This window comes from Argiope bruennichi, chromosome 10, assembly GCF_947563725.1.
Source record: "Argiope bruennichi chromosome 10, qqArgBrue1.1, whole genome shotgun sequence".
Lineage (NCBI taxonomy): Eukaryota > Metazoa > Arthropoda > Arachnida > Araneae > Araneidae > Argiope > Argiope bruennichi.
In genome coordinates this window covers 100,406,967-100,431,206 of record NC_079160.1, presented here as the reverse complement: position 1 = coordinate 100,431,206, position 24,240 = coordinate 100,406,967, and the positions used below count along the sequence as shown (strand labels likewise).

Below are 24,240 nucleotides of genomic sequence, written 5' to 3'. Positions count from 1 at the left end.
GCATAATGTGTTTTATATAGACATCCTATGAAAATGACAATGTAAAAGCGATTATTAATAAAATCAGCCTTTTAAAAATAATGAGCGACCATTTTGATTAATAAAGATATGATTTAATAAAGAAAGAAATTTGCTGAACAAGTGATAAAATTGAATAAAAAAGTATTACTTTTAATATAACTAAATGAATGAGAATACTGATTTATAAAGATATTCTTTTAAAATAACTGCACAACCGTCGATATTGGTTAACAAGGATATCCTTTCAAAAGGATTATTAGTAAGAGTTATTAGAAATACATCTTTTCAAAAAAACTGAACAAATAATGAACCTGATTAGAAAAGGCAAATTTAATTTTTAAAAAATTAAATGCATTAAATAGCACGGATTAATGAAATAATTCATATGTTTTACTCCTCAATTATACCCTGTCATTTTGAATTTAAAAGGCATTCCTTGTGTAACACTGGATGAGGATACGATGTTCAAGAAAAAAATATTCTGTTTTGTTTATCTTATCTATATTTTTACTTAGAATTCACGTTTCTTTTTACCATTTCAAATAAAGCATGGCTACACCCATTTTGAAACTCGTATTCTATAAAATTTCATTACAAATTAGTTTTTCCACTATAATAAATGTAATAACGTCATATATAACTATTTTTTACTGTTATTTATTATACATTCCTTTTTTACGGTTGTATTTTTATAAATATGGTATATTTTATGCATACAATTTGTCATACATTTATATAACTTGTATGTAACTATGTTATAAATTTATATAATAAAAAAATTATAATGCTTCGCTGCGCCTGAGGATTGTTATAGGGTTATTTTTTTGTTGTCATTATCTCCAACAAACATTACATATTTTGCATTGTAAAGCTATCAAAAAATACTTATCCTTTTTCTTTAAAGGCTTTATAATGAGCGTATAATGCTTGAAACGTACTTTAAGAATTTTGTTTGACGAAGAACGAAAAATGCCTTATTTGCAATTTTTATATTCAAACCGCATTTCAATTTTTCTTTGACTTTTTATATGTTCAGAATCCCCCTTTCAGTAATAATAGCATATAATTTGATGAAATACATAACATCTAAATGCTTAAAATTTTTTCAGCAAAAGAGCAGGAATTATCTTTTGAATATTAGGTGTATTCCTTAAGTTTCATTTTAAGTTTCTTTTTACTCCCTTATTATGACCGAAACATTTTCTTAAAATATTAAACAGAACTTGCTTTTTTTAAATAGTTAAGTAAAATATGTATTAAAAATTAAATTTATTTTTGTGATAACATATAAAATAATGAAAATTTAGAATGGTATCAAATTAATCAACTTAACGCTTTTATAATTATTTCTTCTGCTTCTTTTTTATGATATTATGAATGTTATTTATAAATGCCGTTATTTCAAGTTTTAGACAATTTTGCATTAAATTATTAACCAGCATAATCATTTTCACGCTGACATTTTGACATTTTAATGTACAATGTATATTATGAATGATTTAACAAATTTGAAGCTTATGTTATACCTTTAACTGTTTCCTTGTAGTTTCTTTGTCATTACAATGATTTGATGTGATTTTTTTAGAACGATATACCAATTTAGATGTCGGCCTTGTCGCCTAATCATGGTTCACAATTATTGTCTGTACCGTAACATCACGTTTGAAGTTCCTGTAAGAAACGACAATAAAATTAAACTGTTTTCAAGAACATGAGACTTTCCTTTCATGTGAAAAGATGATTTAAAAATACGGTTAATCTCTTTTTGACAATATTGGCAAAAATTTTTAGTTTCAAAAATTAAAAGCTATAATTATACTTTTAAATGTCTATTCAAGAACTACAACTCATTTGAACGTCATACTCACGTGACATCCAACATCTATATGCATATTTTATTGTACACGCCCTGAAATAGCCTCTTTTCTTTCACTTATAAATTTTTTTGAAAATTAAAATGCCGAAAAGTAAATGGTATGTACTGCAGAAGACAAAATGTTCTTCCATTAAGGCTACATCATTTGTATTTTTTGACATAAATTTTTACATGACATAATAACTACACGAGCATGACATGAAGGTTACATGACATGAATTTTTGAAAAACAAAATAACGTTCGACTGAAAAGAAATTTGAAAGAAAAAATAAAATTGGATTAATTATTATTTTGGAAAAGAAATATAGATAACTGAGATCAAATCATAATGCATAAGTCATAATATTCTAAGTAATAATCATAATATTCATATGTCATAAGTCATTTTCTTTATCATAGGCAAATTTCATATTTCATTAAAAATGAAAGCGACCTGTTGAGCAGACCTAACAGTAAAACTATCTGTTTACTCTGAATTATTTTTCCATTTCAGTATGATGATTTATTCAATTAATAAAAAATGGGGAACTTAATCCATTCTAGCTTTCAATGTCTAATATAATAGTCAATATAAATGCATGTAAAAAATATTTGCAATATAAACGGATTATATGAAGCATAATCCTGTATATACTGTTTCATATCTGTATATACTGTTTCATATCTGTATATGCTGTTTCATATATCAAAATGTCTTATATCAAAAGATCCCACAGTCACTAACGACAAACGACAATTTGTAACTTCATATAGAAACTGGCATTTCACAATTTAAGAACGGAAACAAATTTATACAAATGCTTTGTCACAAAAGATGTTTGTCAATTGATACATACAACCTTTTGATGTAATAGTAGCGATACATTGTATTACTTTTTTCTGCTACATGCGGTTTCATTTAACAGAATTCATATTTACAAATCAGAACAGCGGAGAGTGAGACAAACCTAACCTTCCAAAAGTGCCTGGTGGCTATGTGTTCTGGAAAAGTACATTGATGCTGACAGGAAATGCGTCTGTGAGATGCTCCCTTCCAATTTTCCGCGTTGCTGAATTAGAGGAAAAGTCGTTAATTATCCGGGGCGTGGTGTCAATTGGGACGAATCTCTAATTGCGGAGCGTGGGCGTAGCTTCATTCAATTTATTACGCTCACGCTCAAAATAAACGCTACAGCGGACGCCTGGAGTTTCCTCCGAATTAGTTGCCATTGTTTTCAGGGCTCATTCACGGCGATTGTTCCAGACCACGCACACCCCAACAAAGCTTCTTTTATACGTTTTTGAAAATCGACCCAGAAAGAATCGCCGCCTGGAGCTTCTGTCCCTAATATTTTATTCTTCTGACGATACAATTCTAGATCTCGGTACCAAAGTTCAGGTGCAAACTAGTATCAAATAATATGAAATGTATATTTAGTAAAGAATTCTTTGATTCCGTATTTAACTCGAATTTATTTGGAGCAGTTGATAGGTATCACGTTGTTCCTTTAGAGTCAAAGAAAGTCATCTTGAAAAAGAATGACCGAATATGTAAATGATTTTTTATACCAAATTTTACTCCAATTTATTTGGAGTTGTTCTTAGGCATCACATGAAAAAGAAAACTTAAACATGTACATTTAGAGAAAATAAATCTTTGATTCCAAATTTTGCTCGAAATTTTTTGGAGGGGTTCATATGTATCATGTTGCTTCTTTAATTAACACCGACTTTAAAATGGCACGTGAACTTATAGTAAAACTAATTCCTTGATTCCAAATTTTACTCGAATTTATTTGGACGAGTTCTTGGACATCACATAGTTTCTTTAATGAACGCCAACATGAAAAAGAAAACTTAAACATGTACATTTAGAGAAAATAAATCTTTGATTCCAAATTTTGCTCGAAATTTTTTGGAGGGATTGATAGGTATCATGCTGCTTCTTTAATTAACACCAACTTTAAAATGGGCACGTGAACTTATAGTAAAACGAATTCTTTGATTCCAAATTTTATTTGAATTTATTTGGAATGGTTGAGTAAGCATCACGTTGTATCTTTAAATTCAACTAACACCAACTTTAAAAAGAGCATCCGAACATGCAGTAAAAGTAATTCTTTGATTCCGAATTTTGCTCCAATTTAATTAGAGTGGTTTATAGGTATCACGCTACTTCTTTAAATTTAATAAACACCAACTTTAAAATGAACGTCTGAATATGCAGTAAAAATAATTCTTTGATTCCGAATTTCACTCGAATTTATTTGGAGTGGTTTATAGGTATCATGCTACTTCTTTAAATTTAATTAATATCAACAATAAAAAAACAGCCGGTCATATAGTAAAAATAATTTTATGATTCCTAATTTTACTCGAATTTATTTGGAGTAGTTGTTAAGTATCAAGTTGCTCCTTTAGCTTCAATGAACGCCAACTTGAATACTCGAATTTGTACATTTCGTAAACATAATTCTTTGATTCCAAATTTTACTCGAATTTATTTGGAATGATTGAAGGTACCATATTGCTTATTTAAATTTAATTAACACTAACTTAGCCAAGTACTTTAATAATAATGTAATTTTATTGAAATAAAGTAAAATGAAACGAATGCATGCGATACAATAAATTTGTGATGAAAGTAAAAGTATATTTGTTAAACGGATGCATCTTCAGAAATGAAAATAAATTTTTGACAGATAAAAAAAAAAGAGAGAACAGCTCTTTTACTGTTATTTAGTATTTTCACCGACACATACTATCAGATTTATTTTTGTTTAAACTGGCTTTCACCAAAATATTTCTCTTACAGCTAATTCACAAACTGTTTGTTTATTTGTTCCGAAATTATTTTTAAAAGAATGTTAAATATTTTTAACGAGACAATATTTTATTATTAAATTTTTCTAAAACTTGTTTATTGCCTGTTTGTTATATTCATCAACATTTAACTCCTATTTTTCTTATGTTTAGTTGAATGTCATTAAAATATTCCTCCCGATTCTACCCTACAAGCAAACACTTTCCTGATTTTTTTCATTTATTTACGTATAAATTCCTCTGTGGAAATATTAAATATTTCTTCCTAGAGAATATTTAATTATTTACATAAACAATTTCATCAAACTTTCACAGCGGCGGGCAGTTTTAAAACGAACACGGAAGCATTGTGTTTCTTTAATTTGGAAGTAAAAGAAAAAAGAAAACAAAAAAAAATTGTTTAAAACTCATTATCATTTCTTTCTTTCCCAAAAATTCGCGCCATTTCTCTTTTTCTTTTTTTTTTAACGACTTTTTTTTCCAGCAGTTTTGGAACGAGAGGATTTGCATCAACGTACGGGAAAGTAATTGTTTGACGAAAAAGCGCAAGGGTAAAAAAAAAGGAAAGGAAATCCTCTTAAAAACGGGAATATTTAAAATAATAACAATAAAAATAAAAAATATGCAAGAATCTTTTTCCCGTCTTCTTACCGTGGCATTTTTGTGAAGATTCTTTTTTTTTTCTTCTTCTTTTCCTTCCTTTGAAAGAGCAGAGTTTCGCAAGGAACAAGAAATGAAGATTTAAAGACCAGACCTAAAAATGCTCGATTTGCGCTATTGGGTCTTATTTTGAGTATTTGTTTTATGTGAGTCTTTGGATAAGAAGTATGCATTTGATGGAAGACGAAAAACTAGAGATAGAAAAGAAAATACAAGGCAACTAGGATGATTTTTATTCCATTTTATCAAAAGAAGGAGTGAGGGGGAAAAGAAAGCTCAAATATTCCTTTGTTTGTCGTTTCTTCAAACATCGTTGCTTTTTTTTTTATTCGGCAAGTGTTTACCATGCGTGTTTGAATACCTCGGTTCCTTCTTTTGACATGGTATATCGTCGAAAGTATATCATTTTCTGACAGAGCTATTTATTTCTAGATACCTTTGATGTGATATTAAACAACGTTTCTGAAACACTCTTATTTCAACTTCATTATCAGGCGCCTACAGCTCTTTGAATATCCAATCTTATTTTTTCATGATGTCGTAGTCCGCGTTACCACGGAAAGGGGATGTAGTAGCTGCTGTGGGTAAGGACCCCTGAGCACCCTGGGGCAGAAGTCTGACTTCTCGCTCAAATGTAGATGACACACACACACACATTCGCTTGCACAACCCATTTTTACATGGGGGGGGGGTGCTCATTCGCACACTTCAAAGATGGAACACAAGAGAAGAACATCCATGCCGACCAGGACTCGAACCCAGGATGCCCAGATTACGGGGAAGACACGCTACCACTAAGCCACGACGCCGGCCCCAATCTTATCTTCAATAATAATAAAGATGAATATGTGTCTGATCAATTCTGCAAAGCAGGCATTTTCATCTAATGCAATCAAATTTCGCTAGGATATATGTTAAAAGGTATAAATGCACACATCGTAGATATTGTTTTGAAATTTTAATTGTAATATTAATAAATTAAAATTATAGCTAGGTTTGGCACTTTTCCGCAATAACACCGAGAAAATAATATACACAAAAATAATTTTTGCATCCTCTTAAAATTCAAAAAAATATCTTTGCACAGATACAAATATCTTACCATAAAACTTTTTTCAACCTTTAATTCATTTTTTTAAAAATATTTTAAGCATATATTACAGCAATATGCTTCATTGTTGAAGTGAGACTTGCATCGTTTTTATTGTTACTAATAAAATTTCATCCTGATCTTTGGAAACTGTTGATGGACCAAATATGAAGATTCGGCTTTTTATTTTTATGTTCAGTAGGTTTTAGGGGAATGTTATTGTTTTTTTAACTAAGGTTTGATTTCAGAATCCAACAGTGGCGAAAATTTTTTAAGTGAACTCAACTTTTAACAACAGCTGCTCTTTCCTTTGATAAACTCGGGTGCATAAAATTTTGATATAAATTTAGAGGAATACATAGAACAATGAACAGAACAATGTAAGGCCTTTGAAGTAGTTACAGATCTATCAGAATTGCTAAGGAAATTATAAAAATCAAGTAACACAAAAAAAATTTAAATTCTTAGCATTCTTTAATCCCAGAGAACCAATTGGTCATTAAAGACAACTAGCTGCAACTGACTCGTTTATTATGTAACTGTTTATTACTATATTTAGATATTTATAGGATAGACGTACCATTAGTAGACTAATAGTCAATTAGACCGCTGCGGTAATGGATATCATCTTTGCCTTTTATTTAGATTTTAAAATGTTTAGGAGGGCTGAACTTTAACACGGGAGGATGCTTATCGGGCCTCTGAACCCCTATAATTTAAAAAAATATGTAATTTAAAATTGATTTTTCAATGGAAAAACTCGAGTTTCACAGTGATTCCATCTTATCTTTTGAGCAGACATTTAATTCCAATATGAGAGGCTCTTATATTTAAGACATCAAACTTAAAGTAAGATTTGGTGATTACATTCCAACAATAAATATTCGAGTGTGGTGGTTTCGAAGAGTGGTTTGTAAAATCCTAGATGGGCCCACCTCTTGGCGACTTATTTGAAATCTCGCCAAGTTGACTACTATTTGAATATTTGTTATTATTATTTTTCAATTAAAAAACGATACTTGAAGGCCAGAAATAATAATAAATAAAATAAAATAAATATAATAAATAAATAAAACAAATAAATAAATAAAAAATAAATATAATAAATAAATAAATAATCATAAAATAATAAAAAATAATAAATAAATAATAATAAAATAATAAAAAATAATAAATACATATTAATAAAAATAAAATAAATGAAATGAAATAAATATAATAAAAAATAAAATTAAAATAAATTTTAAAAAATCCATCTAGGTTGCCACATTGGCGACATTATCGCCACTCTTTTGGCAAGAATTCAAAAAGAAGCCAAGAGGTGTGCTGTGCTACCCGAGTCGTTTACTAATTTTAATGGCCCTGATCTCAACCCAGTGGGCATTTTCTTGTTGAGATATCTTGAAAGCATGTGCATGAGATTTCACCGGTAACTCTGCGGGATCTTTGAAGATGCATTATTGATTATTGTGCTAGAGTATTACATAATATAATAGATCAAGGATCCAAATTTTATTTTAGTTGAAAGAGAAGTTGTAACACCATTTTCATAAATATTTTTGTTCTGACACATTTCAGCATCAACAATTTTGAATACCACATATAAGCAAATATGCGTTTTCATCATTTTTATCTTATTAATAATTCTCACTAAATATTTTTGTTCTAAATAAATAAAGCTTTAACACTTTTTAATCGGCTTTCTCTCTCCATCTTGTAGTATTTTCGAGATAGAAACGCTGATTTCACACTTAGCAGCTAAATGGTAATACATTTCATTATAATGTAGCCTTTACTATATCTGCATACTATTTTTATATCTACAGCTGCTTCGTTTCTAAATTAAGATGAGGGTAAAGGGATGTATTAGATAACCTCCATATTAAATCAAACTGAAGTATGATATCTTGAAGTTATTTAACGAATTTATGTCCCCATACAGCCTGAATTCAACCAATAAACTATAGAAATTTTAATCCGTCAGTTAAAGGAAAGCACATATATTTTACACATTTAGTTGTATTTTATGCGTGAGGATTACATACCCTAATTTATTCTTAGAAATGGGTGGTTTTGGCAGATTTGATTTCTCATATGTATGTTTTTTTTTCACAGAATACGTGCCTGCGACTCCAGAGCCGAACGTGCAAAACAGACGTCGATTGCTTCTGCAGCGGAAGTCCGAAAATGTTTTGCGGTGGGGACAGATGTCGGCCGCTCTTCAAGGCTGGGAAATGTGAGTACTCTATAATTGTTTTTCTTCCTCTTAACACAAAATGTATTACGTAGATGAGTGTCTAATGATTGATCGTGCTATGATAAAAGGCATCCATATCTTTTAACACTGATATCTCACTGTTTCACTTAATATTGTTTCTGTTATAGTGCAATTAAAACATTATTGACGTAAATAGCAATTATGTTCATAATTCAAATAAATAAATTCACATGTAGGATCCTGTCACTTATTTAAAATCATAAAGCCAATTTTCAATATCACCATTAGAGTTTAACCTAACACTGGATAAGCTACCCTATATATATTGATGTAAGTGCTGATGTAAAGCAACAGTAGCTTGTGAATTTGGTATATTTAGGTGTGCCTCGAATTATGTATGCATCAAAGTGTGCCACGAATTAGGTATGCATTCAAGTGTGCCTCGAATTAGGTATGCATCAAAGTGTGCCACGAATTAGGTATGCATTCAAGGTGCCACGAATTAGGTATGCATTCAAGTGTGCCACGAATTAGGTATGCATTCAAGTGTGCCTCGAATTAGGTATGGATCAAAGTGTGCCACGAATTAGGTATGCATTCAAGTGTGCCACGAATTAGGTATGCATCAAAGTGTGCCACGAATTAGGTATGCATTCAAGTGTGCCACGAATTAGGTATGCATCAAAGTGTGCCACGAATTAAGTATGCATCAAAGTGTGCCACGAATTAGGTATGCATTCAAGTGTGCCACGAATTAGGTATGCATTCAAGTGTGCCTCGAATTAGGTATGGATCAAAGTGTGCCACGAATTAGGTATGCATTCAAGTGTGCCACGAATTAGGTATGCATCAAAGTGTGCCACGAATTAGGTATGCATTCAAGTGTGCCACGAATTAGGTATGCATCAAAGTGTGCCACGAATTAAGTATGCATCAAAGTGTGCCACGAATTAGGTATGCATTCAAGTGTGCCACGAATTAGGTATGCATTCAAGTGTGCCACGAATTAGGTATGCATTCAAGTGTGCCTCGAATTTTCTTGGCGATTCTCACTGCATATAGGTGAGCATTATCATGATGGAAAACAATATTTTTTTCCTTCAGAGCTATATCAGATATTTTAGCAATTATGCATCGTCTTAATCCAATTCTGGTTATGTTTAATAACATTTTCCCCTCAATCTTGCTTTTGTTTTTCTAACTTGAAAGTTATTCGACGATTTTTTAGTGCTTTTTGACATGCATTTTGAAATCTTCTTCAACGAGACTCAATTTTTTAACCTGCATGAAATCAACTCAAATTTCGGATCATTTAGCATTAATACATCCTAATCCGATTCCGATTATTCTAACAAAATATTTCCTTCAATACTGCTTCCATTTATTTGTTCAACTTGGGAATTATTTGGATATTTTTCAATACTTTTTGACCTGTATTTTGAAATCATCATCAACGAAACTCAATTTTTTGACATGCAGGAAATCAACTCAAATTTCGGCTAATTTAGCATTAATATATCATCTTAATCCGATTCTGATTATTTTAACAAAATATTTCTCTCTATATTGCTTTTATTTTTTCAACCTTAAAATTATTCGTTTCTTTTTAAATGCTTTTTGACATGTGTTTTGAAATCACCATCAACGGAACTCATTAGAGCATATTCATCATAAATTTCTAGCAGTAAAGAATACTGTTTCAACTGTTGTCTTCTTTTTAAAAGAATAAATTAGAACTTTCTCAAAACACATTTTAGAGCAAAACTCGATAGTTTGAAACAAGCAAAGAATTTATTTATACTTTAAGCAGATGCAAAATACAAATTATAGTCAAGGTGATAACAACTCAATTCAAATACAAGTATTCCAGGCTTCGATTGCATAGACTAAATACATCAACGATATAGTTTTATAATAGAGATTTCCAAAACCATTATTACATAAGCTATTATCAATTAATAAAAAAATTTCCTTCCAAAAGATGATTATTTATTCCCTAATTATTTATCAATTTCTCTTTAATGACGCCGCTATCGTTTTAAACATTTCAATGAATCATCACTCCAGCATGAATAACTTTATTTCATTTTAAATTAAATATTTCACTTTCACTGGTAGAGCTTTTTCCTTTTATCCTTATAAAACCTATCACAAGCAAAATTCCAGAATAATACTAGCCCTTCTTTTCTAAAGGCACCAAGTCATGAACACACATGAAACATGCAAAGATTCCAGTTTGGATATATAAGTAGAAACATGCCCTAAAACCGCTCAGAAGAAATGGCAGGAAATACGGACGAATGAAATCCTTCCTGGACCGAAAAAAGGGAGAGCGGGAAAGAGAACAAAAACGGAAAGAATAAATAAAAAAAAGAATGGGTTTCGAGGGAGAAGAGTTTTAAAGGGGGGAGTATGGTTTTAATATCCGCGGCAGGGTGCCCCAGATTCGAGTGTGCTTTTGAGCGGAAAGTATAAAAGGGTCCGTTGCCAGGCTTCTGTCTCGTCGTGCTTTATGTTCTTATCAAAATAGAACCTTGGGAGAATTACAGTGCTGCGACTGTAAAATAGAATGGAAGGTTTGGTAACTAAAGAAAGACTGTTATAGTCATTTAATGGGCAAATTAAGTTGTACTGTGGGTAGTTTAACTGCCGGTATGAGGCTGGTTACGTGCTTTTTAATGTACTTCCACATTTACTTAGTATGAAAAGAGAAAGACTTGCAAATATTTGGCATACAAAGAATTTGGTGAATCACTATTTTGGATCCATTGGAAGATTTTGGTGAGTCTCCATTTTGGATCCATTGGAATATTTTAATGAATCTCCATTTCGGATCCATTTGGAGAATTTAATGAGTCTCCATTTTAAATCCATCGGAAGATTTTGATGAATCTCCATTTGATTCTTTGGATATATACTATTTTTTTTACAAAGATTACGTGCTAAAAATCTTCATAGGTATCTTCATTTTGGATTCATTGGAAGATTTTGGTGAGTCTCCATTTTGGATCCATTGGCAGATTTTAATCTCCATTTCGGATCCATTTGGAGATTTTAACGAACCTCCATTTTAAATCCATCGGGAGATTTTGATGAATCTGCAATTGATTCTTTGGATTTATACTATTTTTTTAAACGAAGATTACGTGCTAAAATTCTTCATAGTCTGCAATAATCATAATTTTTCTTGCGAAATATCCTAATGGGAAAAAGCTGTGTAGGTTCTTTTTAATATGCCTTCTGATTTTTCTTATTGTAAAGAAAGAAATGATTTCCCTCATTCAAAATTTCGACACTGATATTTTGGAGAATCTGCTTTTCAGACTTACCTGCATTCGAACAACACATTTATAGAATAATATCTGAATGTCTACTTGCCTGTTTTTCGAAATTTCTAAGTAAAATATTTAAACCATTACAATACTTTCTCTTTTAATACTAAAAGAATACAAAATACTTGATTTCATGCCATAAGAAATTTCAGAGAAAAAAACATACGACAGATATTTTCCAAAAACACGATGTTTTTTGATATATGGTTTTTATGTAAAATGGTAGAGTTTCCGATGGATCAAATAGAGATTCATCAGAATTTCTAAATGGATTCGAAATGGAGATTCACCAAATACTTTATGCCAAAATTTGGAACGATAAATGCTTTAGTTAGTTCTTTTTTTACAATATGGGAGAATAACGGACTACAAAATGGTAGATATTTATTATATTTTGATCTAAATGAACGGAAAAACTATTTAACCATCTGTGTGTGTGGGGGGGGGATGAGAGTTTCTTGGAATAAGACAAACAAAATTTACATATTTTCTTGACATCAAAAAAGCAGATCTGCAGCAATCTTTTTAGAAAGCGTTCGAATTAGTATATTGTTTCCGATAAATATTATATTTGTTAATATGATAACTCATCTTCTGCAGTCTCTCAAATCACATTTTATTGCATAAGTTAATAGTAGCTGCCTTTGGCGACCAGCTGCATGGCCAGAAATATTGTTTGTGCAATCCTCAATTAATCTCATATTATGTATGAGATTAATTGATGATTGCATTCATCTCATACTTAATGTACATGTTCCCCGAAGAAAATATTTTCAAGCATCAAATTGTAACAGGAGTTAATGCTGTAATATTTTAAAATAATTACGAAACATATGTTTCGTTTATTGTGAATATGAACTTTTCTAATAGAATTATGTCTTATGATATCACAGTGCTATTAAACCGTAACTTTCAGTATAAACTATCTTCTAAATTTCTCAGTTTTATAACTTCTTTTTCTTATTTCTTATGACGTTTATACAGATATTAGACAGAATTCTTCGTCCAGAGCTTCTAGCAAAGGAAGAAAATCACGAGATTAAGTATTTGATGAAACAATGAAAACGGTTTGAATTTCAGGACAATGATTATATAATATCATCCGGTATACGTAATCGATTGTTGGTAATTCGGCAGCAAAATATGTTTAAAAATTGCCAAAATTCAGGGAAATGTTTCACGTTTACTGAATTGACATCATTAAGAATCAAAAGTAATTTTGAAACTGTACAAAATTTATTTTTGTGCAATGATGTTTTCGAAAATTATCGTTGAAAGATGACAAAATTCAGCTTAATTTTAGTTAACTAAAATTAAACTAACTTAACTTTAGTTTCACATAAATTTCTAATTAAAATTTAAAATAATGCTCCAGGGTGCAAATTTTCCTCCTCCAAGAAATGAATGGGTCAAATGTGGTACTTATAGGTAAAACATAGAGCTTAAAATATCAATACACATAGATAGGTGAATCTTTATTAGTAGCAAAAGCAGCAAAAATATATTCCAAAGACTCATTTTTACTTTGAATTATCCTATTTTAAAACTTATGAATTGAAATACTTTATAATCATATTCAAAAATTCGTGGAATCCATACATACCTCAAGCGTTTTATAGATTCTAATTTGAATCAAATCGAAAACTGTCTTCCAAAGCAAATTGCGAAATGCATGTAATTTTGGCAGTAAAGAAAACAGAGCAGTCAGAACAAGCTTTGAATCTAACAGATGAGGCCATAAAAGTGTTTAATAATGTAGTAATAATATTTTACAAGCGAAAAGTTTAATGAGAGAACAAAATTGTTAACTAAATATATTGAAAAGTAATTAGTTTCATAATTAAAAATATTTAATATGCATCTTTATTAATATTAGTTCATCATTGACTCATTTTAAACATACATAGTAAGTGAAATTTAAGAAAAAAAATTCATTATAAGACTTTACCCCTCATAAAAACATGACGTTATGCATATTTTAAAATACTCCATTCATTTCAGTAATTTTTTAGAAAAATTAGAGAAAAATAAAAACGAACAGGAGCAGTTTGCTAAAATAAGCCAAAGAAATTTTCATTATATTAATTAAATTTTGTGGTTTAACACAAAGCACTAATTTCAGTACTCGGCTATATTCATTGGAATAGAATGAATGGCCTGCTGTAAAAGAAATAATTGCTCTCACTAAAATCTGTTCATTGTTGAGTGGAAATATTTCATATACGAAAAAAAAATTACTTTATTTTGTGTGATAAATGCTATGAAAAATAAAATCTTATTCGGAATCATTTATAAATTACTATTTTGCCAATAATACAACTGAATCAGAGGAAAATACATTACTAGCATTTTATAGTCTGGTTAGATTAATGAAAGACATAAAAAAATTTTAATCATTTTTAAATTTAAAAATGTAAAAAAACATTAATAAGCTAACTAAACAACCAAAAAAATGCATTAAAAGGTTTTCAATTGCATCAGCTCTGGGAATCTACATTTGGAAATTTATAGAAGGCTGCGGTGGCCTGGTGGTAAAGTCTCTGTTTGTGAGCCTTAGGGTTTCAGATTCGAGATCCGATTCCACCGAAGAGCCGTCATGTAAGGGAGGTCTGTTGCACGTTAAATCCCTCATGCCAAACGTCCTCCCGCTGGTGTGTTGTGAAGAGGGGGTGCCAGCTCAGGTGTCGTCCTCGTCATCTGACCACGGTTCAAAATGACGAGATCCGTCCCAAAATAGCCCAAGTGTTGCTTCAAACGGGACGTTAATATAACTAAACTAAACTTGGAAATTTATAATTTAAAAATATTAAATCTTCAAAATTGTTTATACGAATTTTGATAGTATTAGGTGTTTTATATTTCTTAATAAGATAAAAATCCTACTGTTATAATTTTTTTAATTTCACGTCTGCAGAGTATAAAGAAAGTATTGTAATCGTCAAAAAATTCGAACTCGAAATTTTCATGTATCTTTACGTTTTAGACCTCCCTGAGTTTGTAATGTACATTTTTGGAACATTTCTGTCGGTCTGTCTGTGACAAAGAGAAATAGAAAACGTTTTAAATTAAACAGATGAAATTTGGTATTCGGCCTTCATACCATACTTGTAGATTTCTTTCAAATTTTGAGTAAAATCGGTTCATATGAATTCTGCCTGTTCGGCTGTTTGAATATCTTAACTACAAAACTAAACAAACTAGATGGATATAATTCGGAACACATATTTAACATCTGTGGTATAGACATTTATCAAATTTTCTGTTAAATCCAACAAGTAGTTGACCGTCTGTCAATCTTTATTCTTAAAAAATTGTCAACCCTATAACTTAAAAATGCAGTGACTTAAACAAACCAAATTTGGTATGGGAATGTATGACTACAAGTGCAATTTTGTTTTAAATTTTTGTTTCAATCGGTTGGTTAGTCAGCCATCCGACTCACCGATCCGCCACGAAGGCACACGGATTTAAACCATAAAAACCGAATGACCGGACCGCCGCAACAGCAACACTGGCGGGAATTGTGGTTGAGTCCTAAGGGTCATCACCGGGCACGGTACAACCCTCCCCGAAGAAAATACGTCCCGTCATCGATGGGACGAGTCAGATCCCCCACCTATTAGTGTACCCTCCAGGGTGGCGAGATCCAACCACCATGCCGGAAGCATCTCATCCTCGTTCTGAGATGCCCCCCGGGGGGATCAATCGGTTGGTTAAAGCTTGTCTGAAACAGAAATTCGATTTTTAGATACTATTAACCATATGGGAGAGATAATCGCCAAGAATATCGCCAAGGATGGCACAATAGATTCTATAAGATGTTAAATTCTCTACAAATGTCCATCTGAAATGTATTTTGCAACTATTCTATGCCAGTGCCGTGTAAAATGTTCTCTGGGATAGAATTTTTATTAGAGAGTAAAAGCGCATCTGAAACAGAAATTCGATTTTTAGATACTATTAACCATACGGGAGGGATAATCGCCAAGAATATCGCCAAGGATGGTACAATAGATACTGTAAAATGACTCCTAATGTCAATCTTAAATGTATTTTGCAACTATTGTATGCCAGTGCCATGTAAAATGTTCTCTGGGATAGAATTTTTATTAGAGAGTAAAGGCGCGTTTGAAACAGAAATTCGATTTTTAGATACTATTAACCATACGGGAGGGATAATCGCCAAGAATATCGCCAAGGATGGTACAATAGATACTGTAAAATGACTCCTAATGTCAATCTTAAATGTATTTTGCAACTATTGTATGCCAGTGCCATGTAAAATGTTCTCTGGGATAGAATTTTTATTAGAGAGTAAAAGCGCATCTGAAACAGAAATTCGATTTTTAGATACTATTAACCATACGGGAGGGATAATCGCCAAGAATATCGCCAAGGATGGTACAATAGGTACTGTAAAATGACTCCTAATGTCAATCTTAAATGTATTTTGCAACTATTGTATGCCAGTGCCATGTAAAATGTTTTCTGGGATAGAACTTTTATTAGAGAGTATGCGAGAAAGTTTTGGGGCGACCATTCCCACCGATTCTAGCAATTGCGAGTTGAAAATTCACCTTAAATTTTTCATGTGGTTACTCTATTTCTTTTTTTTTCACTGTGAACTCTCCTCGTCAGTCTTGGAAAAAGTAAGTTCCTGGTCATTAAAAGAAACTACTTCATAGTCGAAAATCGAATTAGAAGATATTTCGGCAAAGATTTTAGTGGCATTATAATATTTTAAACCTGGCTTGCCTTCTGTAAATAGCGTGAAGCATTACAAAAATTGTTTGATCCATTTTGCAGGGAAAACCATCGCGTCTAGAACTATTTTTTTAGGAAGATATTATCTAGAATGATTAAGATGGCCTGAACGTGTTAAGTTTGTTGTCATTCATTATTTCAGTTCAATGATCTACAGCCTGATTAGAAAATATTTCAATTGATTCGTGCTTTAATATTTTGATAATGTTTAAGTATATTTTCTATAAAATGTGCGATGCATGATGAAAAAAAAAACAGTCAGAAATTATCCCACCAATCAATAATTTTACAGAAGAAACCATGGTATCTTGAACTATTAAACTGGGCAAGCAGTTGATTGTAAAAATTATGACTCCCCAATAAGATTAGGGCCGTGGAGGCATGGTGATAAGGTATCGGCTCCGGAACCAGAAGGCTTCAGGTTCGAGAACCAATTACAATGGAAAACCATCGTGTAAGCGGGTCTGGTGCATATTACATGCGTCGGAGCCAAATGCTCTTCCGCTGGTGTGGTGTGGAAGCTTGGGGAAGGGGCTGCAAGTTTAATGTCAGTAGCAAAGGGGCTTCAAAATTACGAGGTCTGAATCAAAATAGCCCTAGTGTTGTTTTGAAATGGGATATTAAAATAATTTAAAGGGAGCCAGTAAGATTAAGTTCATCTTCATTAATAAAAACTATTTCAGGTTCAATGATCCACAGCCTAGTTAAAAGTATTCCTGCGCATTCAAATTTTAGTATTTAGAAAATATTTCAGCATATAACGCAAAAATCGTAAAAATCATTCCACACATTTTATTGGGGAAACCTTAACGACAGTGAAATAGCATTAAAATTCCTTCCATTCCATTTAACATGACAATACTTTTAAGCTGGCATTTTCTGTGGTGTAAAATCCCTATATACAAAATTCAATGGATTGTGCATTGGACCTTGAAAATAAGAAAACAAATAACTTCAGTCAGAAATATTATCATACTTTAATAAATTCATCAAGAGATTCGATTGTTTTTTGTTTTGTTTTTTCATTTTTGAATATTGTTTAGTTTGAAATGCCTAGACTGCCTTTCCAACACACTCAGTTCAGAGAAGAAGAGAGAAAATATCAAATGTTTTATTCGGTCGACTCTTTTCCTCGAAAAGGGATGGTCGAATTTCTTATTTTTTAATCTTGGAATATTCTAGGAAAAATCGGTTCAGTTGTTGCTACTGACATTTGAAACTGGTGGAACCATTTAAATTGCAAAGAGGGAAAATTTGTTGAGACATTGCTTGCTCAAGATTATTTGCCGTTTTCGACATTTAACCATGTTTATTATGTTTCTTTAACAGACTCTTGCTAATTTTCTTGGATTTGAAAATATAGCATTATTCTAGAAATTCTTCCTAGAAATTAGAGTTCTTAAAAAAACGAACATAAGTGATGTGTAAAAGTTGTTCTATTTTCAGTTTCATCTTTTCTCATTCCCATTTCCTTCTATTCAGATCATTTTCTGTACTTGGCACTTCTCTGCTTGTCTCACTGATTTTGAATTTTTGATTTTGGGATTCCTTGGGTCTGTTTGTTTGTTGATGTCATTTGTTTGCTTTTAATTTTTGTCTGTTTCTGCAAAAGTAGGAATGCATTATTTGTTCGAATTTCATTCGTTCTCATATAATGCGTTCTCGCCATATCGAAATGAAAATTTTTTATAGCCTTAGTTCGACCAGTGATGCATTTAGATTCTCTTATTTATTCTTACTTAATTCTTATTTGATGTTTGATGTTTTCTTGTAAACAGTCATTCAGTAACATTTGACTTTCTAACTCTCAATTTTCTTCTATACCCAATTTTTTTTCATATAAAATAGTGATTGACAATCTGTGCAATATTTTTTTGCTCTATATGTGATCGCTTGCGTCAAGATAAGTATTGGTCGATTCTTAGTTTTGGTCTATTGGTCCATATTTCCAAACTTGGGATTTGTTTGTATTATTTATTACTGGACCTGCAAATGACGCTTTCACAGATAATACCACGCAATTTACTGGGAATAAATGATGATTAATACAATCAAAGCTACTCTTTCGACAAATTTCCCTTTATATCAATGTTTCCAAAATGTAAAATGAGAAATAGCAGCTTGGAGCTATGCAACATGAAAACGAAGATAAATTTCAGCAGGTAATTCTGAACAGAAAAATTTAATTCTTTTAGTGCAATGACATAATGCAAAATTAAAGTTAAATGAATATTTGTAGATAATTATTTCCAATCTAAGAATTTTAATATTTATTTCATTTTTGGCCCTTTTATAAAAGACATTTAAAATCGTTTGCGATAAGAATTTTCATTTATTTATTTATTTATTTGTTTATTAATTTAACATTTCGCCAATTTTCTCTCATACAAATATCAGCGCCATATGATTTGAAATATTTTCATTTTCTCATCATTCACAAAACCAGCGAGAGTGGTCTTCGGAAAACTCGCCCGCATACTCTATCATAAAGGTTTAATCCCAGAGAACTCCTTGCATATCATCGACGTATAGTAGTTAAGAAATATTAACTTTGGACTTGAATTTTGCAGTTTTACTGAATCTATCATGTCATCCTAGGAGAGTAAATTGGCGGTAAATAGTACCCAAAAACAGAATTTCTATTTCAGTCCCGTTTTTCTCAACCAATTGAAACCAAACTTTGACATAAAACTGCCTTTGTAGTTCCAAAATCGCATACAAAATTTGATGATATATTTAAGTCATTACGTTTTTGAATTATCATAAATAATGAATTATAATTTATTATTTACATGTTTCTGAAAGTAGAGACCGACAGATGATCAATTCCTCGTTGGATTTGGTTCAAAACTTAATAGGTGTCTAACTATAGATGTTAAATCTGTGTATTGAATTTTATCTCTCTAGCTTTCTTCGTTTTGTAATTATCGTTCTAATTTACTTTGGAATAGCCGGACAGATGGACTTCTTCTGATGAGATTTTACCTTTCATAGGAATCTGAAACTTTGGTTTAGAAACCGTATACCAAATTTCATTCTTCTAGATCAAAGCACTTCTGCTATCTTTGTCATGGGCAGAGAAGAATGACACTTTTCAAAAAATGTGTTTTTCGAACTTAGTGAGGTACAAAACGTGAAGATTCATCAAACGCTCGAGTTCTAATTTTTTGGGTGATTACTAAACTGTTATGAGTACACGAATATACAGTAGACTCCCGATTATCCGCGAGCGGGTTATCCGCGAAGCTGATTATCCGCGCCAGCCGCACTAAGTTTTTTTTTTTTTTTTTTTTTGCTTCCAAGCAAAGAGAAAATGTTTCCAAAGCAAGAAGCAAACACAAATGACTGATTTTTTCAAAAAGGTGTAGTTTTACAGCTATGCTTTTGTAATTACATAATACATTACAGTATTAAAACAGTACATATGTATTAATTTTTCTGTGTATCCTTGACGCCTTTCGTAAGTACAAAGCACTTTTCTGTTTTCATTAACAAAATGCATTTTAGGTTAGTTTTGAGTGATAAACTAAAATAGTAAGCGTTAGTTAAGCCTTTCCTGCTGTTTATTTTACGTTTTATTGTACATAAAACGATTTTTCAAAGTTGGAATGACTGTTTTCTCTTTTGCTATACCCGTTTTTAGCTTTTTTCGGATTATCCGCGACTTTTGTTATCCACGGCGGCAGCGCCACCCAATTCCGCGGATAATCGGGAGTGTACTGTACTGCGTATACGAGAAAGTAAAAAAACGATTTATTTTCATGCCGAACTTTATTTTACTTTTATATTTTTAAAATTATACCGTACTGAAAAAACACACAGTTTTTTTGGGGGGAAGGGGGTATTCTTCTCACATTCTAATGGCAATTATACAAATAATAAAATAGTGTAACCTTTCAAAATTCTACATATCATATAAAGATGCCATTACTTTATCTAATTTGCTAATAAAATAGTACAACCTTTCAAAATTCCACATATCACATAAAGATGCCATTACTTTATATAATTTAATAATTTACTTCTTTGATGCTAGAATATGGATAACCATCGCTTTGCTAACCTAACATTACAGTTACTCTATATTCACAAAGAAAATCCACGAAATCAACTCCCTCTGGACGCGAATCTTTCCTCAAACTGTGTCTCAAAGTCTTTATTCTTTCCACTCCTGGAAAAGTGATTAAATTTTTCTCAAGTCATTTCCAGGGAAGTGGGCCACTTAAAAAGACGAGGAGCATCGGTTAACGAGAGAGCGTAGGATGATTTATAGTCCGGTGATTTGGAGGTGGCCGGTGACAGCAACGCATTGCTGCTACCATCCATAATCTTCCCCAGGATTCGGTTTCTTGTGGCTCGACTAACGAGACGTTATCTCTCGGTTACTGTCGGATCGATTCGGCTGGAGGGAGGTGATTTCAGGTTTCGGTTCATATGAGGCGGCAGGAAACGTGACGCATTTGCAATGGTGTACGTGGTTATAGTGACCATGCAGCCGTGAAAAGAAAAATCTGGTAATATTAGGAACAACTATCCGACTTTGGATGGTTCGTCATGAATAAGGGGCACTATAATTTTCATTTAAATTTTGATGCAACTTGATCTCAATGGCTTTTTCAGCAAAATATTAATCTTCAAATGTTGATATAAATAATATAAAAGCCTTACACCTTTATTTTCGTTGTATTATACATTTCTCTAATGTTCTATAATGTGCCCTAAAGTGTGAGTTTTAATTTGGAACGCCAACTTAAACTAATATAAAAACCTTTTCGCTAAAATGTAATATGTTTTTTTAAAAATATGAGTATATAAAATTTAAACAATCAGTATTTAAATTTTAATAATTATAAAATTTAAACAATCAGTATTTAAATTTTAATAATTATAAAATTTAAACAATCAGTAAGTTTTTCGTGTACTACATAATATGTTTTATATAATTTATAATTTTTTTATAGTTCATCAATAAAAATTTCTTTGATTCAAAATAAAATATAGTATACTTATATAGGAATTCGAATTTTCAAGTGAAAATAACGATAAAACATTTTTTATATCAGAATTTATTTGAGAAAATAACAGAAATCTTTTAAAAACGGAGGCATTTTCAAACATTTCTTACTCGTGAAATCAAATATTAGTTGCAAATCCAACAAAATTTCAAAAATTATACTAAAAGCACACTTTAAGCAGAAATCACTCTTAAGGGGAAAGTAAGTAGCTTTATACCTACCTTCCTTTTCAATAATGAAAGAAAAATCCAAGATGAAATATCTGTATTAACAATGACTTAAGTATCTTCACAACAGTGAAATATATTGCTATTAAGAACGCCCAAAAGAAATTTAAACATGTAAAAAAACAGTTTCAAATCTTATTAAATTAAATCATTGGAAATAACAATCACTTTATGAATTGAAAGAACAATCAATAAATAAATTTTAAGATGTAAAATTCACTCTAGTCCTGATATAATTTCTTATATTATAATTTTAAAAAACTCATCAAAATCTTGTTTAATTTTTAATTAATAATTTTAATTAAAATTTGTTTAAAATTTTTAAAAAATTTCCTGAAGTGCACATTTTGATTTTTACTTCTAAGACATATCTGTGCCAAGCGTGATAGTTCAAATTCTAAAATGCAATATTCTAACATATTCTATAGAACGCTAAAACAAATTCATTTCTGCTAATAATAAATAATAATATATATGTCTGTGTCTATTTGTGTGTACTTGTACTCTACAGTCCAGACCGTCTGACTTAGATTTTCCAGCTTTGGCATGTATGTATCTTGGAAGTTTGATATATGCACCTCAGAAACAGTTTTTATAAAATTTCAAATAGAATTTAGTTAACTAAAAGCCTAGGAAAACTTCGAGATTTTTTCAAATACATTATGGAATAAAACTGACTTTACTTCATCTGAAAATTCAAATAGTTAATTTATTATGGATAAGGATATAATTTCAGTTCAGTAAATGCTGTGCTCCTCAGAGTGAGTGGGTGAGTGTTAGTGCGTGTGTGTGTTCAAAAGTATTTTGTTTATTATATTCTATTTCAAAGTAGTTTGTTTAATTCCGTTTAAAACCGAGTCTATTAACTAGTACATAATACTGGTAAATATACTGTTTTGAATAAGCTGCACTAGGATCTTTAGCTATGCATTTGACCTTTATAATAATGATCTTTCACCAAATGAAGAGATAACACTGAATCTATCGTATCATACTTGGCGATTAATAATATCCAAAAAGTGATACTTGGCGATTAATAATATTCAAAAATGATACTTAGCGTTTTGTATCATATTTGGCGATTAATAATATTCCAAAATGATATTTGGCGTATTGTATGGCGTAAACCATCATCGCATATTTACGCCATTCCAATTACACATAATAATGATTAATATACGTCACTGATACTACATAATTGATATCAAGCATTATCGAGTCGGTTTTTTTTTTTTTTTTTTTTAGATTTTATAAATATATTTATTTCGATAACAAAGGCAAACTTCTCTTTATAAAGAGCTTTTCCTTAAATATTTTATTTCTTTTGAAAGATTGTGGAAACAAAAAAAAAATGCTATTCTTTATTATTTGTAATTTTAAAGTTAAAACTTTTTTAATAAAAAAAAGTTATTTAACTAAAATTATTTGAAATTTTTATTAGATAATTTCATTTAATTCATAATTATTTTAAAGTTTTTCAGAAATAATATTCTGTATTAAATTAATTTAAATTAAATTTCAGGATTAGAGCAGTGAATTAAAATTAAGGAGGAAATAAAATTAATCTTAAATATCTTGGGTAATATTGAAGAATTTATTGCGAAATATTTGATATCAATATAGCAATAAAAATAGATTTCGATTTCAACGATATTAAGTGCCTACAGAAACACAGACATTTAATACCACAACATCGAAAAAATACAAAAATATTCTCTTTATAAAAATGGAGAAAGAACTTCCCTACACAAAATGGTGTCGGATTGAAAAGATTTAAAACAATCATAGATGTTTCTGAAGTAAAAGCTATTTGATTTTCAGTGAACTATTATTAGAAATACTAATCAATTCATAAATCTCCAATTCGCCTTTGCAGGTAAATAATACAAACAATTCTTTAATTAAATTTTCTAAAATATATTTTCCTAGGTACATGACATTGCGTAATAAAATCCTTGATTCAATATAAATTTAATGCATACAGTTAATGCTATTAGTTGGTTATTGAACACATTTGTATCAAGATACTTGTTAACAATTTTCGCCCACCTTGGAATAAACTCATGTGGGTGTTATTACAGTATTGCAAATAGATAATGTATTGTATGTATATGTGCAATTCAGATGTAATCTTCCTCTCTAAGCTCTTTAATGATTGGTAATAATTTTTTGATGGAGTCACTTTAATTAAACTTGAAGGATTTGGAAATTGATGTTTCTCTTATTTCAAACAG

At 30.8% G+C, this 24,240-nt stretch overlaps 1 protein-coding gene across 3 annotated transcripts in view; it reads left to right on the top strand.

The window, feature by feature from the left end:
• LOC129987636 (uncharacterized) overlaps positions 1-24,240 on the top strand; it is a 363,982-nt gene that overhangs the window by 211,706 nt on the left and 128,036 nt on the right. For all 3 annotated transcript variants that reach the window (XM_056095596.1, XM_056095597.1, XM_056095595.1), the window contains exon 4: positions 8,566-8,686. In XM_056095596.1, coding sequence (XP_055951571.1) covers positions 8,566-8,686 — 121 coding nt within the window. The remainder of the gene's footprint in view (positions 1-8,565; positions 8,687-24,240) is intronic.